Here is a 15444-nt window from a genome sequence, read left to right as displayed (position 1 = left end):
CGGATCCTTCCGCCCGCGCACGCCGCGGGGTATAGTTCCTCCCTGTCGCCTCGCTCGGCGGGAAGGTGGCTCTGCCGGCTTTCCCCGGCGTCGGTCGCCGCTGCCCTCCCTGGTGTCCCGGCAGCGCCGCTTTGGGCATCTTCCCCCCCTCGGCCGTCCCGGCTGGACTGGCGGCTCGGCTCGGCTCGGCTCGGCGCCACCCGCCCGCTTGCCCCCCCCCGCCCGCCAACCGGGAGGGACGCGGGGCGCTGGAACCGGACACCCGGGGCTGGGAACGGGCCCGCTGTGGCGGGGAGAGAGGGGCCGCCCGGGCAGCAGAGCCCCGGTCCGTGTGCCGGTGTTACCGGCCGCGGCGCCCGAGACCCCGCGGGGAGGGACGGGCCCGGCGCCGCAGCACGGGGGGGTGGTGTTTTTGGGGTTCGTGTGGTCGGTAGCAGCACTCATAGCCCTTCTCCTGGGACAGGGTCCAAAAAAAAAAAAATCCATACAAAAAATAAGCCCCAAAACCAACAAGAAAGAGGGAAGTCTGCTCTGGAGGAGGCTGTTCGAAGATAAAACCGTGACAAGTTTTTCGGGGAAAAAGCGTAAACCACAAATGGCATCGCCGGGAGAGAGGCGTCTGCCTGCCCGGCCGGTGGCACCCGCCTGGAAACCCTGGGTTTGGTAATGCGTGGCGAGCACCTGCGTTTGGGCAGCCGGGCGTTCCGTGCCGTCACAGCGTCTGCTAAGTGCCACGAGGCAGCCGGCCTTCCAACGCGGGGCAGGGGAATTAATTTTCCTTTAACAAACGAACAACAGCACTAGGTTTTTGTTATGGATCCCGCACAGGCCGGCAGTCCCGAAGTGATTGCCACCTGACTTCGAAACCACAGCATTCACGGGAGTGCACCCGGATCCCGCTGCCGTCACCGGGCTCGACGCTCTCCCAGCCGTCAGTGCAGCTCCAGCCACCGCTCTGTTCCTCTGACATTCCATTTTTTTTTTATTCCAGTGTTTCCCACATCTGTGCAACAAGCTGCTGCTAGTTTTACTTTTTTATTTATTTTTTTTTTTAACAGGACTCACTCGTTTGTTTCAAACTCCCTCCTTTGGAAAGCAGCAGGGAGCGCGACGAAGGACGCGGGACGCGTGTCGCGGGCGAGAGGAAACCCCGTCTCCTCTGTGCACGGGCTGCAATTTGCCCAGACTCGGGTAGAAACTGAAAATAACTCCGAAGAGCCGGGTGCGCCTGTAAGTGCTGGGTTGCGCTTGCTTTGTACAGGAAGATTTTTACATTTAAGGTACGTGACAGCGAGGATTTCGTCTAATTTAGTCAATGAGGAGCTTTCTGTTGCCCTGAAGGCGTTCCATCTCTCTAGGGACTGGCTTTGGTTTTGTTGGTTTGTGTTTGTCTCCTTCTGGGCTGACGCTTACGAAATGTCTTGCTCTGCTATTGCTGTTATTTTATTATTCTGCGATCTTGAACGCACAGATCAGAAAAGTTCTAATTGCCAGTATTGATCAAAACCACATTATTTTTCATAAATGCACTTTGCTCTTTTTTTTTTTTTGTAAAACTAACAAACCAACCAACCAACCAAAACAAAAAGCCTGAATGTGATGGGCTTTATTGCCCAATGTTTTGATGGAGTGCTCTGAAGTGCTTTATTTCTGTCTCGCTTTCAACTGCGAATTTCCTTGGCAGGACAGCTGGCCAGGTGCCCCTCCTAATTATGTGACACGCAAATACCCTCGTCAAATGATAGCTGTGTGTTTTGGATAGTGGAATGGTGTCGGTTCACAGCTGCTCAAGCTAAATTAATGCAAAAGGAAAATCACATACTTTTATAATATAAGCATTTTATTTGGATTTATAGAAACATACAAACCTGAGATTGTCCCCTGTGAGTGGCCTCCCACATCCCCTGCCCTCCTGTCTTGTGCCCCCACTCCCCCCTCCACTCCTGCTCTGTCCACCCATATCTGACCCCAGCCCCCGTAACCCCCCTGCCTGCAGAATCCTGGCGTGATGCCTGCCCCCCACCACTCCCAAACTGATACCCCCCACCTGCATCCCTGCACTCCATTCCCACCTCAATTGTTTTAATTTGTAATTCGCAATTGTTTTCAGTTTTATCACTTCTCTTTCTGGGGGGATTATTTTTCTCTCTTTGTTATTTTTTTGCCTCTTTTCCTCACAAGTGGTGGTTGTTGTTTGTTTCATTTTAATTATTAAACTGTTTTTATCTCAGCCCACGAGTTTTCTCACTTTCACCCTCATCCTGCAAGGGCAGAGGCAGTGAGCGAGCGGCTGTGTGGTGCGTGGTTGCCGGCTGGGGTTAAACCACAACGTGAGGTTGGTTGCCAGCCCTGCCTGGCTGATGCTTTAGGCTCTCGATGTTATTCCTACCATCCTGACAGCCCCTCCTCGTTCTTCATTCCTGCTTTACAGCCCCTTTTGCCCCGTAAGCAGCAGTACTTGTGCTGTGCAAACGTACCCGTCCCCCAGCCTCGGGGAAGTAATTCTGCCAAAGACACAGCGAAACATCCTTGGCACAACCCACAGCCATTCTGCCTCTCGAGGCACCTGCAGGCCCCTTTCTCTCACCTCTTGCTCCAAAAGCCTTCTCATCAAAGCGAGATGACAGCTGGATTTCTCCTGGCGCTGTATTTCAGCTGTGTTGCTGGCTGAACACGGCTTGCAGGCCAGCAGGTATTTAGAGGGGTCTGAAACAAGGAGAGAGAGCGTTGAAGTGATTGTTTTAAGGAGGCAAACGAGGCAGCCAAAGTCACTGAGCTGCTCGCCGTGTAGTGGCAGAATGGCCCCTCCAGCCCCCCGCCCCATGCCGTGTGCGGCAGGCAGCACAGTGACGCTGTGACGCATGCTGGCAGGAGCGGCAAGGAGCGCAGAGCTCCTGTGCGGAGCGGAGATGGAGCCTCCAGGGCTCTGAGGTGACCGGCTGAGGCCACCGGACACAGCAGCGCCTCGGCGCTGTCCCTGCTCCGCGGCCACTGCAGGCGCTGGAGGGGAGGGCGCGGCGCTCGACCCACGGGGACGCTTTTTGGTACAGAGGCCACAAATGTCACTGCCCAGGCTGCGCGGGGGGAAAGGGGCAGCCGTGCCCCGGGAAGGGGTGACCGGCTGCGGACGGCGCGAACGGGAGGGAGGAACCGGCCGTGGCTCGTCCGGCTGAACACCCAGGACCGGAGCGGTGGGGGGCTGCTGCCGCCTGGTGACCGAAAGCGGGAACTGCAGCTCGGAGCCGCGCATGCGCAGTACCCTGCCATTATCCCGGCAGGCACCGTCGCCCGACCACGCATGCGCGGGTGCAGGCACACCCACCCCCCCCCCCCCCCCCCCGCCCCGCCACGCATGCGCACGGCTCTGTCCTTGTCCTGGCAGGCACAGTCGCCCGAAGGCACACGCACGGATGCCGGGCGCCCGCCGCGCATACACACTGCTCTGCCCTTCTCCTGGCAGGCGCAGTCGCCAAAACGGGCGTGCGGGTGACGTGCGGAAAGCAGCCTCCACAATCTGTGAGATTGTAAAGTAGGTATGTTTATTCGGCGCCGGGCAGCACGGGGGGTAGTCCCGCCAAAAACGTGCGCACCTGGCACGGCAACTCACTTTGAATTTTATACAACCAAGTGTTACATATGCATGAAGTTAAAAAAACACGCCTATACATATGCATGAGCTATCCCCGCTCCGTATTAAAATTAGTTCCAAGAGGTCATTTGTCCAGTTTTAGCTGGCTCCTGAAGGAGGCCCCTTGGTTCTTATCAGGACTGTCCTTGTGCGGGAGGTGCAGGACTTCTCACTTCAGATAAAGAGTTCAAAGCACAAAGCAAGGCCCCTCGGTTGGGGAATACAAGACTTCCCCCTCTCGGGTAGTTTTTACAATAGCTAGTTAGCAAAGCATCAAGCGCTATTTGTATTAGCATGCACAGCAATAATCAATAAATGCCATATCTATTAAAGTTTCCTTAGCCCCTCTTCTCACGGGGGTTCCGGGACACACTCCGCGCATGCACATTGCTGTACCCTTCTCCTGGCAGGTACAGTTGCCGAACTGGGCATGCGCGGGTGGCGGGCTCCCTTCGTTCATGCGCATTGCTGTACCCTTCTCCTGGCAGGCACAGTTGCCGAACTGGGCATGCGCGGGTGGCGGGCTCCCTTCGCTCATGCGCATTGCTGTACCCTTCTCCTGGCAGGCACAGTTGCCGAACTGGGCATGCGCGGGTGGCGGGCTCCCTTCGCTCATGCGCATTGCTGTACCCTTCTCCTGGCAGGCACAGTTGCCGAACTGGGCATGCGCGGGTGGCGGGCTCCCTTCGCTCATGCGCATTGCTCCGCCCTTCTCCTGGCAGGCACAGAGACCGGACTGCGCATGCGCCAGTGCAGGCACACCGACTACGCATGCGCCGTGCCGGCAACTCGCACACATGCGCCCTTCTCCTGGCAGACACAGAGCCCGTACTGCACATGTGCCAGTGCCAGTAATCCGCGACTCATGCGCATTGCTGTCCCCGTGGGTGCTGTGGCGCCCCCCGCTCGCCCGCGCATGCGCTGTGCCTGGGAGCAGCATGGCGGTGTGCAGCGCACGGGTCCCGGCAGCGGTGACGGGTGAGTACCGAGGGCACCCGTGAGGTGAGTGAGGCCCTTTGGCGGCTGCAGCGCTGTCTCCTGCCCGCCCGGGGAGCCTCGGACGAGGGCAGCCCCGGGGCGTGACCGCAGAGAAGGGAAGAGGGGCAGGAGGGGGCCCCCCCTCCCCGGGCGGAGACGCCGGGCACCTCCCCAGCTCGCCAGAGCTCCCCCCGAGCCTCCCCCGGCCCCGTGCAGCTGCCCGCCGCTCCGGCGCGTCCCCTGAAGCCTGTCCCGTAGCACCGGGCCACGCCCTGCCCTGAAGGCTGCGAGGGGGGACCTCAGTGTATCTGGAGAATCCCCTGCGGCAGCAGGCGCTCCGGCCAGGGGCCGCGTGTGGTAATAACGGTCGCTGCTTCTTCTTTCCCTCTCCCAGAGGCTGTGCCGAGGCCGTGGCTGTCCGTTCCTCCCTTGGGAATGCTGTTGACTGCACTCGCCTCAGGCTTGTGTGGGCTGTCTCTGCCCGGCCGCGCTCTCCTGGCGGTGCGGGAGCGAAAATGAACGGATGGAGCGCTTACTGCCTGTGGAGAGGAGCTGCTGCAGCTGAAGCTGGAGAGGCCACAGAAAGGTAAAGAAGAAGAAGAAACCAAAGGCCAGCCAGCCAGCAGCTGCCTCCCGCTGCAGGCCAGAAAGAGCCTAGCCTGCCTCTCCGGGTGAGGAAGGATCCCTCTTTGTACTCTTCAGCAGGCCAGACCGCCAGTGCGCACTGCACAGTCTGTACGTGGAACCTGAAGCACGGTACGGCCACATAGCGCGCGAGCGAGCGTGGCTGTGCGTCTAGGAAGCTTTTTGTACAAGAGCTGTAAGATGCCCGTGTATTCTCTTAGGTGGAGGACAGCCAAGTGGTCGGAGTTACAGAAGAGGAGAGAAGCAGAAAGCAGCATCTGACCTGTCAGATTCTCCCAGCAGTGCTGGGAGTGAGAGCTGTGGTGAGTCCTCGGCCCCTGGGGCTCTGCCTCCTCTCTTGTGCGTCCCTGTCCTTCCCTACCCCTCCCCTGGCCTCCTACCTTTCCTATGCTGCAGTGATTTTTTTGTTGTTATTTCCTTCTACCTCTCCTCTTCTCTCTGTTCTTCTGTCCTGCTCCCCCTTTCTCTCTCCCTTCAAATCTCTTATTCTACCTCTTCTTTTTGGTTTTATTCCTGCGCTTTTTTTCTGCTCCCTCTCCTTCCTTTTTTGTCCTCTGTCTCTGTCCTGCAGCCCAGCGCTGTTTTTGCATTTTTCATCTCTTTGTCCTGATCTGCATCCCTATTCTCCCACTGGCTAATTTCTCCGGCCTGTTGTCTGGCCTTTTCTTTGTGCCTCTGCCTTCCTATCTCTCTCCTTCCTTTCTTTTCTTTCTGTATCTCTTTGTCTTGCACACTGTCACAGTTTTTCTTTTGTTCTGTATCTCACTGTCCATGACCTCCTCTGTGCCCCTGGATGTGTTTGCAGCCCCTGGGCGCAGAGCTGATGGCTGAGAACAGGCACAGGGGAGGGGTGATGTGCTGTGGGGCTTTGGCAAGGGCCCCTGCTCCCTATGGGCTCTGGGTGGGGCTGGGCTGGAGGTGGGGCAGCCCCAGATGGGTCCAGTGAGGCTGAGGGTGGGGCTGGCCCTGGCCCTGCTGTATGAGGGGCCTCCAGCTGTAAAGGGGGCCGCCTGGGCATGCCTGCCTGTGGGGGCTGGGGAGCGAATCACAGGCAGGTGCTTCCAGCAAGGAGTGGCTGGTCCATTTGAGTCGTCCTTTTCAGAGCAGACACCAGCACGCAGTGCTGGGAGCTCTGTGCCTCTGTCGGCCACCTGTGTGAGCCACCACGTATCGGGGAGCATCGAGGTGTCCACTGTGTGCTGCTGAATGGGTGAGGGTTGCACAGGCAGCGCTGCGGAGGAGGAAGGGGTAGAGGCAGAGAGAGAAGCTTCAGGGTGGTGAAGGTCTCCTACCTGCACCAGGAGCTGTGGTGAGTCCCTTGTCCTGTTCTCTGCATCCGGGCCCATCTCTGCCAGCCTTCTCTAGATGTTTGCCTGCCTCTCTTTCTCTGTAGGGTACTTTGCTGAAATCCCCTTCAGAGTTCCTCGTTGTTATCTCTGAGGCTTCTTTCGTCTCTCGGGCCCCTTCTGGATCCCTGCGCGCCCTTTGCTAAGCTCTTGTAAGACATCCCCTGTGCCCCAGAGCCCAGCTCTAGCTCAGGAGGGCACTTTGCACCCCGCTTTTCCCCTCAGAACCCTTCCTGCATCTGCATCTGTTACCCAGGTCAGTCTTTCTGTCATCTCACCCATTCAGTGTGCCTCCATTCAGTCCCCTGAGGACGTCTGTACTTTGTTCAATTCCCTTTTGAGCTCCTTTGGTCCCTCTGGGACCTCTCTAGTCCCTGTGACCATGCCTCTTTCCTGTCCTGCAGCCTGTCGCTGTTTTTCCTTTTATTTCCCTTCGTGCCAGTCTGCATCCTTCTCTTTTTTCCTTGCAGTTTCTCTGGTCTGTTTTCTGGCGTTTGTTTCCTCCCTGTGGCTGTACGTGCCTTTCTGAGCCCCTGCCTTCCTGTCTCTCTCCTCCCTTCCCTTCGGTGCTGTACCCCTTTGCGTGGTGTTGCTGTTTTTCTTCCGTTCTGCCTCTCACTCCATCCTGTTCACCTCTCGCTGTCTCTGGGCCTTCGTGCTGTTCCCTGGCCTGTTTTATTAAGTTGCTGTGCCTTTGTAGCCCTTTCAAGATCTATCTTGGTCTCTCCAACCCCTGTGCCTCTCACAAGTGTGTGCTCTCTCTCTCTCTCAATGTTTTTTTTTATTTTGTCTGTCAGTCTGTCTTGCTCCCTGTCTTGTTTTTTCTCGCTATATCCCTTTGTCCCGATCGTTGCTCATATTCATGTTCTTCTCTGTCCTGCTGACTATCCAAGGGTTATTTTTTTTACCCCCGCATCTCCATCCTGCTGCTGCTGTTTTTTTTTCTCTGCCTTCTCCCTTGTCCCTCTTTCTGTCTCTTTTCCTCGATCAGTGTTTTTTTTCCCCCTATTTTGTCCCGATCTCACTCCTATTTTTTCCTCTTTTTGTCCTTTTCCTCTGCTTCCTTGCACTTTATTGTCTGTTTCTCTCTGTCCTGTTTGCTCTCCTGTCTTTTCTAACTGTACTCCCCTGGACAGCTGGGTGTCTCTTCTTTCCTTTCTCTTTCCCTCACTATTTTTTTTCTTTTTCGGTATCTCTCTCCGACTGCCCGTCACAGTTGATTTTTCCTCCAGAGCTGTCCTGCTCTCTGTTCCTTTATTCTCTGTCATTCTGTGCTGCTCCCCATGGTTGTTTTTGAATTTCTGTCTCAGTCCTGCAGGCCATTGCTTTTTTATTTTGCTTCCATTCCCGTGCCCTGCTTTCTGTCTTTGTTTCTCTTTGCCTTTGTTCAGCCTCCCAGCATTTTTTCCTTTCCCATTCCATCTCTCTGTCCTGCTCCCTATCCCTCTTGCTGTCCCAAATCTGGGTTTGTTTACCCAGTGCGCAGTACGCCAGGCTTACGCACAGAGCAGACGTATTTACTTCTGTAATTTCTGCACAGCGATGGGTGCTAGGGGCTAAATCCACAAAGCTAGCCCACCTGGTTATAATGCTTGGTTCTAATTCTATGTTCTCTGTCTTGCAGCTGCACGCTATTTGTTTGTTTCCCCTCCATCTCTCTCTGCCTGCGGCTCCCTATCTGTCTTCTAAGCCGTCACTGTTATTTTTTGTTTCTCCATGTCACTCTGTCTAGCTTCCCAGTCCCCGTTTTTTAATTCTTCCCTCTTCCCTGTAGCCCAGTCCTGTTCCTATTATTTCACATTGTGTTCTGCCTGGTCCTCTGACCGTATTTATCCATTGCTCCCTCTCTGCCCTGTGGCCTGTCGCACTTGCCCATTTAATTTCTGCCCTTCTCTCTGTCCAGCTCCCAGTCTCTGGTTTTTCATTTCCTCTGTCTGTGCCCTCTAGCCTGTTGTTTTTTCTCCGTTATCCAGCTTGCTGTCTCTGGCTCCCTGACGCACCTGATTTACAGTTCTGCCCCTGTTCTTTCAGTATGGATTGCTATACTGTTTGTTCTCCAGCTCTCTCTTTTTTTCAGGCTCCTTGTCCCTATTTCTTAATTCTTCCCTCTCTGCCCTCTAAGCATGCAGCTGTATGATTTGTTTTGTGTTGTCCCCTTGCTGTCACCTCTTCTGTCCAACCTTTGATGTCCTGGCGTCCTGTCCCTGTTGTTTCACTGTTGTTTCATTCCTCCCTCTCTGCCCTGTTCTTGTTATGGTTTTAGCTTTCTCCATCTCTCTCAGTCTGGCTTCCTGCACCTAGTTGTCTTTACCTCCCTCTCTGTCATGCTGCCCAGCTCAGGTTTTTCCTGCATCTCCATCTTGCTCCCGATCCTTCTTTGCTGGTCTCTGTCCCGCTCCCTCTCCCTCTTTCTGCTGCCTCTCTTCCTCTCTCCACTGCTTCTTTGCCCACCTCTGTCAGGCTCCCTGTCCTTCTCTGTCCCCATCCTTCTCTCGCTATCCTGTTGCCTGCCTCGTGCTTTCTCGCTACGCCCCTCTGTCTTGCAAGCTGCCTCTCTTCTCTTCTCTTGTAGTGTTCCGTGCCCTGCTCTTTGTTTTTGGCAGCCTCCAAGCCTGCCCAGCAGCTCGGCACTCCAGGACACAGCCAACTGACCAGCGTGGCTCCTGGAACTACTTGGCAGTCGTTTCAGGGACACGGGGAGGGGATCAGAGGCTGCAAGCTCCAGAGCAGACTCGCTGCTCGGACTTATGTGCGTGACTGAATAAACACTCGCTGTCTCCTTTGACTTCATGGCTGCGTTTCTGCTCCCTTTGCCCGGGGCCATGGGAGGTGAGGAGCCCAGGGGAGGAGGTGATGCAGTGTGGGGGTCAGGCGATGGCCCCCAGTTCCTGCCGGGCTCCAGCTGTGGGCTGGGGCTGGAGGAGCCCCAGGTGCGGGCAGTGAGGGTGATGGAGACGGCCCCTCCCTGTAAAGGGGTGGGTGCTGCTGGAGGGGCTGGTGCTGCCCTGCCCCGCCCCGGGTGGCCGTGGAGGGGCCAGTGCGAGCCACGGGGGGCGTGGAGCGGTCCCGAGCGCCGCCGGGCTGCGGCTGCGCCTGCAGCGATGGAGAAGGTGAGCGGGGCCGGGCGATGGACCGGCGGGTCTCGGAAAAAGCCCCGAGGAGCGCAGCGGCCGGGCTGGCGCGGTCTGTGTGCGGGTACAGGAAGTGGCGGGGGCGCGGCCGTGCTGCGGCGTGCTGCAGTCAGCGGTGGGGGCTGCCAGCGTCCGCGCTGGGGGTTGCGAGGCTCTGCAGTGGCGCTCGGTGCAGGGATAACGGTGTGCCCCACAGGAACGGCTGCTTTGTGCGGCATGCTGGGAACTGTAGTCCTGGGGTACAGGGCTTGCGGTTGGCCGTTATGGCTTCGCAGAGCATGCCGGGAGCTGAAGTCCTGAGGCACGAGGCGTCTGCTCCGCCATGATGTCTCCGCGGAGCATCCTGGGAGGTGTAGTCTTTCCGCACCCAGGGCCGAGCACCCATCCTGTGTTTGCCAGTGCGTGCAGGTAGGTTTAGTTTTTGCTGCCACGCCGCCGCATTGCTCTCGGGCTTATGTGGAGCATGTGCTACTGCTGCGGGCCCGGTGTAGTTTTGTTCTCGTTTTTGTGTGGTTTGCTGTGCGCTTCAAGCCGACTGAACAGAGACACTCCGGGGCGCTTCACGTGCGGGGTTTGGCACTCGCCCGTGCTCAGTGCTGCCTCCTGGCGAACCAAACCCGGTACTGCAGGTGAGCCGCGCAGGCGCCGCCGTGCTGCTCGCCGCTGCCCGCCCGTACCGGCGATGCGATGCTGCGGTGCGGTGCTGCCGCGCTTGTTGCTGCCTCCCGGTAAGAAAACGCCGCTGCCGCCCCACGTGCGCGCTGCTGGCGGGCCCTCGGCGTGCAAAGCACAGAACTGGTGTGCCAGTCCTGCACAGGGACAGAGCAGCTCCTCCGGGGGCGGGTGGGGGCCAGGAGCAGCAGTGAGGTGAGGGAGCCCCTTTGGCCGGTGCGGGGCTGTCTCCTGCCTGCCGGCCGCCTGGGGCTGGCGGGAGGGGAAGCTTCGAAGCGCCCACCACGGCAGGGTCCCGGTCTGCTGGAGCCGGGTGAGGGCAGCCCTGGGGAGTTACCCAAGGGCTGAGAGAAGGGAAGAGGGGAAGGAGGCGGACCCTGCTGCAGGCACAGATGCCAGGTGCTTCCCCCAACACAGCACAGCTCCACCTGAGGTGCCCTGAGCGCCGCTGGTCCTGTGCAGCTGCCCCCAGCTCCAGCACCTCCCCTAAAGCCTGTCCCGTAGCCCTGGGCTGCTCACAAGCCCTGTCGTGAGGTCTCTAAGCTGGCAATCAAATGCGTTGGATTCTCTCTTAACGCAGATGCTGTTAGCAGCAGTCCGTGGGAAGAGGCATCTCCAGATGCTCTTGCAGGAGAGGCTTTGGACAGAATCAATCTGTGGTTGCAATGCTTGCTGCTGATTCGTTTGCTCTTCCACAAGACATGCTTAGGACGTGGTTCTTCCTTTGAGAATGTTGTTGACTGCAGTCGCCTGAGGCTTGCGTGGTTTGTCTCTGCCCAGTATCACTGTCTTTGTGGCACTTCACGAAGACGGACAGGCGGAACGCTTGTCAGCTCTAGATAGGAGCTGCTGAAGCTGGCGAGGCCAGAGAAGGGTAAAAAAGAAGAAACCAAAGGCTATCCGTCCGGCAGCTGCCTCTCTGTGTGATGAAGCATTTGTCTCTGTAGTGTGCAGCAGCCTAGACCCCCAGCGTGCAGCGCAGGGTCTGTACGTGTAACGCAAAGCATGGAACGGATGTGTAGTGTGTGAGCAAGCAAGGCCACGTGTCTAGGACATCTTGTCTCTGAAGAGCTGTGAGATACCCTCTTTTTCTTTTAGGTGGCAGACAGCCAAGTGACTGGAGTTACAGAAAAGGAAAGGAAGAGAGAAGGAGAAAGAAGCGTTTGAATTGACTGACAGTGAGAGGTGCAGTGAGTTTCAGGCCCTCAGGGCCCCATATCTGCTTTTCTGCGTGCTGCGTCCTTTCTGTCCCTCCCCTTGCCCCCTCTGTTTCTCACACAGATGCACTTTTTTTTTTTTTTTTTGTGTCCCTGTATTGCTTCTCTTGTCTCTGTTTCTCTGTCCTGGTCTGTCTCCCTTTCTCTTCTTCTACTACTGCTTTTTCTTTTTCTTTTTGTGATTTTGCAGTTCTCCTTCTTTCTTGTGTTTTTAATCCTCCATCTGTGTACTGCACCCCATTGCTAGTTTTTCCTTTTACATCCCTTTGTTCTGATCTGCATCTGTTTTCTTTTTTTTTTTTTTTTTTTTTTTTTTTTCCCCTTTGCCTGCACCTCCCCACCCCTCCCATGCCCCCACGCTCCCTCATTTTTCTGGTGTGTTCCCTGGCTTTGTTTTCGTCTCTGTGCCTGTATGTGCTGGTTTGTGTCCCTACCCTCCTATCTCTCTTTTTAATGTCTTATCTTTCTCACTCCATCCCTTTGTCTTGCTCACTATCACAGTTTTTTTTCCATTATATATCTCCCTGTCCCTGCATTCATTCCTGTTTTTCTCTTACTTGCCCCGATCGTTTGTGTCACTCCTTGTCCTTATAATTTATTGCTTCACCTCCCTGTCCTTGTTTTTTCTTGTGGTCCATGTATTTTGGTCTTGTTCGCTCGCTGTCTCAGTGTCCTGCTCACTGTCTGTCTCTTTATTCTAGTATCTTGTTGTCTGGTTCCATGTGCCTCATCTGTTTTCTACATTGCTCTGCCCTTTCTCCTGTCTTTCTTTGCCCCCCTGCCCTGCAAATTATTTTTCTGTTTCTTCTTTCATCTCTCTGCCTTGGTCCTGCAACTCTCCTCCTCTGTCTGTCTCTCTAATGTTTCTTTATCCCTCTCTGCCCTGTTTCCTTTTCCTTTCCCTCATATGCTGTCTTTTATCCTCCCTCTGACTTTTAATTTGTATATCTCCATATCTCCAGGTGCACCTGGTGGTAAACGTCGAAGCCCTGTTCGTCAGGGAAAGCCCGGAGCCCCAATGTCTGTGCTGTGCTGCAGTAGATGCGCTGCCAATGGCCGCTGAGGAGCAGCAAGAGCTTGACTGGCTGGCACTATCGGTGTGGGAGCAATCGTCCGATGTTCGTGATTTTTCGGGGGTTTTTTTCAGTGGGCGCCCAGGTGCAGCTGGTGTAAACGTCTAATTGCTGTTTGTCAGGGAAAGCCCGGAGCCCCGATGTCTGTGGTGCTGTAGATGCGCTCTGAATGGCCGGTGAGGAGCAGCAAGAGCTTCAGTTGCCCTCACTGCTCGTATTTGAGCAATAATCTGACGTTTGTGATTTTTAAGGTTTTTTTTTTTCAGTGGGCGCCCAGGTGTAGTTGATGGTAAACGTCGAAGCACTGTTTGTGAAATAAAGTCCGGAAGCCCAAAGTCTGTGGTGCTATAGATGCGCTGTGAATGGCCAGTGAGGAGCAGCAAGAGCTTGAGTTGCTGGCTCTTTTGGTGTGGGAGCAATGGTCTGACAATCATGATATTTAGGGTTTTTTTTTCAGTGGGCACCACGTGCAGTTGATGGTAAACGTCAAAGCACTGTTCTTCAGGGAAAGCCCGGAGCCCCAGTGTCTGTGGTGCTGTAGATGCGCTGTGAATGGCCGGTGAGGGGCAGCCAGAGCTTGAGTTCCTGGCTTATTTGGTGTGGGATCAATAGTCTGACGTTCGTGATATTTAGGTTTTTTTTTTTTCAGTCGGTGCCCACGTGCAGTTGATGGTAAACATGGAAGCGCTGTTCATCAGGAAAGCCCGGAGCCCCAACATCTGTGGTGCTGTAGATGCGCTGGGAATGGCCGGTGAGGGGCAGCAAGATGTTTAGTTGCTGGCACTTTTGGTGTGGGAGCAATCGTCCGACGTTCGTGATTTTTGGTGGTTTTTTTTCAGTGGGCGCCAACGTGCAGTTGATGGTAAATGTCAAAGCTGTATTCGTGAGGGAACGCCTGGAGCCCGAATATCTGTGGTGCTATAGATGCGCTGTGAATGGCCGCTGAGGAGCAGCAAGAGCTCGAGTTGCTTGCACTTCTGGTGTGGGATCTATCGTCTGATGTTCGTGATTTTTAGGGTATTTTTTTCAGTGGGCGCCCACGTGCAGCTGGTGGTAAACGTGGAAGCGCTGTTCGTCAGGGAAAGCCCAGTGCCCCAATGTCTGTGCTGCTGTAGATGTGCTGTGAATGGCCGGTGAAGGGCATCAAGAGCATGAGTTGCTGACATTTTTGGTGTGGGAGCACTAGTCTGACGTTCGTGATTTTTCGGGGTTTTTTTCAGTGGGCGCCCAAGTGCAGGTGATGGTAAACATGGAAGCGCTCTTTGACAGGGAAAGCCCAGAGCCCCAATGTCTGTGGTCCTGTACATGCGGCGTCAACGGCCAGTGAAAAGCAGCAAGGGCTTGAGTTGCTGGCGCTTTTAGTGTGGGAGCAATCGTCCGACGTTCGTGATTTTTAAGGTATTTTTTAAGTGGGAGCCCTGTGCAGTTGATGGTAAACGTCGAAGCCCTGTTGGTCAGGGAAAGCCCGGAGCCCCAATGTCTGTGGTGCTGTAGTTGCGCTGTGAAAGGCCGGTGAGGGGTAGCAAGAGCTTGAGTTGCTGGCACTTTTGGTGTGCCAGCAATCGTCTGACGTTCGTGATTTTTAGTGGTGTTTTTAACTTGGTGTCCATGTGCAGTTGATGGTAAACGTCGAAGCGCTGTTCGTAAGGGAAAGCACTGAGTCCCAGTGTCTCTGGTGCTGTAGTTGTGCTGTGAATGGCCGGTGAGGAGCAGCAAGACCTTGAATTGTTTGCAATTTTGGTGTGGGAGCAATCGTTCGATGTTCGTGTTTTTTCGGGTTTTTTTTTTTTTTCAATTGGCACCCATGTGCAGTTGATTTTAAACGTCGATGCGCTGTTGGTCCGTGAGAGGCTGCAGCCCCAATGTCTCTGGTGCTGTAGATGCGCTGTGAATGTCCGGTGAGGGCAGCAAGAGCTTGAGTTGCTGGCCCTTTTGGTGTGGGAGCAATCATCCGATGTTCGTGATTTTTAATATTTTTTTTTAAGTGTGCGCCCATGTGCAGTTGATGGTAAACGTCTAAGTGCTGTTTGTCAGGGAAAGCGCGGAGCCCCAATTTCTTTCGTGCTGTAGTTGCGCTGGGAATGGCCGGTGAGGGGCAGAAAGAGCTTGAGTTGCTGGCACTTTCGGTGTGGGAGCAATCGTCCGACGTTCGTGATTTTCGGGGAATTTTTTTCAGTGGACCCTTCAGTGCAGTTGATGGTAAACGTCGAAGCCCTGTTCGTCAGGGAAAGGCCAGTGCCCCAGTGTCTGTGTTGCTGTAGATGCGGTGTGAAGGGCGGGTGACGAGCAGCAAGAGCTTGAGTTGCTGGCACCTTTGGTGTGGTAGCAATCGACCGACGTTCGTACTTTTTAGGGTATTGTTTTTAGTGGGTGCTGCTGTGCAGTTGACGGCAAACTTCTAAACACTGCTCGTCAGGGAAAGCCCGGAGCCCCAGTGTCTCTGATCATGTAGATGCTGTTTGAAGGGAGGGTGAGGATCAGCAAGAGCTTGAGGTGCTGGAACTTTTGGTGTGGGAAAATCGTCCGAAGTTCATGATTTTTAAGGTATTTTTTAATTGGGCACTTCCGTGCAGTTGATGGTAAACGTCAAAGCGTTGTTCGTCATAGAAAGCCCGGAGCCGCAGTTTCTGTGGTGCTGTAGATGCGGCGTAAATGGCCAGTGAGGAGTAGCAAGAGCTTTTTTTTTTCTGGAACTTTTGGTGTTCGAGCAATCCTCCGACGTTCGTACCTTTTTTGGTTTTTTTTTTTTAGTGG

The 15444-nt window shown here is 55.2% G+C and overlaps 1 protein-coding gene across 1 annotated transcript; it reads left to right on the top strand.

The window, feature by feature from the left end:
- The first annotated feature begins 4370 nt into the window (after positions 1–4370).
- LOC147597471 (uncharacterized) lies at positions 4371–9382 on the top strand. Its single transcript, XM_086767669.1, has 6 exons — positions 4371–4606; positions 5001–5192; positions 5312–5362; positions 5452–5553; positions 6354–6560; positions 9170–9382. Exons 1-4 carry the CDS (start codon positions 4371–4373, stop codon positions 5510–5512), a joined length of 540 nt encoding a protein of 179 aa, XP_086623795.1. The 3' UTR covers positions 5513–5553; positions 6354–6560; positions 9170–9382.
- Positions 9383–15444: the final 6062 nt, after the last annotated feature.

The sequence above is a fragment of the Chlamydotis macqueenii genome, chromosome 26, assembly GCF_036417535.1.
Source record: "Chlamydotis macqueenii isolate bChlMac1 chromosome 26, bChlMac1.mat, whole genome shotgun sequence".
In the NCBI taxonomy this organism is placed as follows: Eukaryota; Metazoa; Chordata; class Aves; order Otidiformes; family Otididae; genus Chlamydotis; species Chlamydotis macqueenii.
This window is presented reverse-complemented; position numbering and strand designations above follow the sequence as displayed.

What these genes read in the sequence shown, in the direction of transcription:
- LOC147597471 (XM_086767669.1), top strand. Translation starts at nt 4,371, where the DNA reads ATGCGCCAGTGCAGGCACACCGACTACGCATGCGCCGTGCCGGCAACT. An exon ending in GGTCCCGGCAGCGGTGACGG is followed by an intron (nt 4,607 to 5,000) that starts GTGAGTACCGAG and finishes TCCCTCTCCCAG; the next exon opens with AGGCTGTGCCGAGGCCGTGG. An exon ending in GCTGGAGAGGCCACAGAAAG is followed by an intron (nt 5,193 to 5,311) that starts GTAAAGAAGAAG and finishes ACTCTTCAGCAG; the next exon opens with GCCAGACCGCCAGTGCGCAC.